This window comes from Phacochoerus africanus, chromosome 4 (genome assembly GCF_016906955.1).
Source record: "Phacochoerus africanus isolate WHEZ1 chromosome 4, ROS_Pafr_v1, whole genome shotgun sequence".
NCBI lineage: Eukaryota > Metazoa > Chordata > Mammalia > Artiodactyla > Suidae > Phacochoerus > Phacochoerus africanus.
In genome coordinates, this window is record NC_062547.1 from 62,819,324 (window position 1) to 62,820,479 (window position 1,156).

Sequence of the window (1,156 nt, forward strand, 5' to 3'; positions counted from 1 at the left end):
GTTCATCACATCAGGTGTAACAAGAAATCATGATAACTCAAACCCATACAAGAAGGTGACAAACAAATTAAGGAGAAACAAATAGCTAGTATGTATCAAACTCCAGTGGATTGTGGGTATATTCACTTAGCTGAATCCTTATAGCAGTTCTAAGGAGACAGACATTACATTCCCAGTTCTTCCTTCATATTTCTCTACCTCCAAATTGTTCAGGAACTTGGAGAGAATTTTCTGTGAAAGCTTTTCTTTATGGCATTCTTCAGCTCCTTATTCCGGAGGCTGAAAATGATTGGGCTCAGAAAGGGGGTGAAGACTGTATAGGTGGTGGCCATCAGAGTGTTACTGTCCATAGAACGGGGGCCCTTGGGCTTGAGGTAGATGATGGAGGCAAAACCGTAGTGCACAATAACTATGGTGAGGTGGGAGACACAGGTGGAGAAGGTCTTGTGCCGGCCCTCAGCAGAGGGGATCCTCAAGATAGCAGCCACGATGAAGACATAGGAGAGAACAATGAGGAATAAGCACCCCATCAGGGCTGTGACACACACCAGGATCACACCTAAGGTGACAGTGGATGTCTCTTTCCCACAGGCCAACTTCAGGAGGGCAAACACATGGCAGAAGAAATGGTGGATCTCATTAGACCCACAAAAGGTGAGGTGGAAAACTATCATTGTCACCATCATCCCCATGACTGAGCCACCAGCCCAGGACCAGGACACAAGACGGGCACAGTCACGTGTGCTCATGAGCACATTGTAGCGAAGGGGGTGGCAGATGGCCACATAGCGGTCGTAGCCCATGATCATGAGCAGGAATGAGTGGGTGAAGCCAAATGTGAAGGAGAAGAACATCTGGCTGGCACAGGCCGTGAAGGAGATGGAGCGGTAGGTGGAGAGCATGTCGACCAGCATGCGAGGGGTGACAGCGACCGTGAAGAGAATCTCAGAGGTGGAGAGGGCACACAGGAAGAGGTACATGGGTGTGTGGAGGCTGTGCTCCCTCCAGATGGTGGTCATGATGAGCAGGTTCCCCAGCAGCGTGAACAGGTACATCAGCAGGTACAGCAGGAAGAAGGTGGGCAGGAGCTGCTGAGGGAAGTTGGAGAAGCCGATGAGGATGAATTCAGACACTGTGCTATAGTTCTGAGCAGACA

At 49.9% G+C, this 1,156-nt stretch overlaps 1 protein-coding gene across 1 annotated transcript; it reads right to left on the reverse strand.

The window, feature by feature from the left end:
• Positions 1–209: 209 nt before the first annotated feature.
• LOC125124231 (olfactory receptor 10H4-like) lies at positions 210–1,156 on the reverse strand. Its single transcript, XM_047774378.1, has one exon. The coding sequence runs from the start codon at positions 1,053–1,055 to the stop codon at positions 210–212; it is 846 nt and encodes a 281-aa protein (XP_047630334.1). The 5' UTR covers positions 1,056–1,156.

Bases quoted from the DNA above. Each gene is read 5' to 3' on its own strand.
- LOC125124231 (XM_047774378.1), bottom strand. From the start codon at position 1,055: ATGTACCTGTTCACGCTGCTGGGGAACCTGCTCATCATGACCACCATC.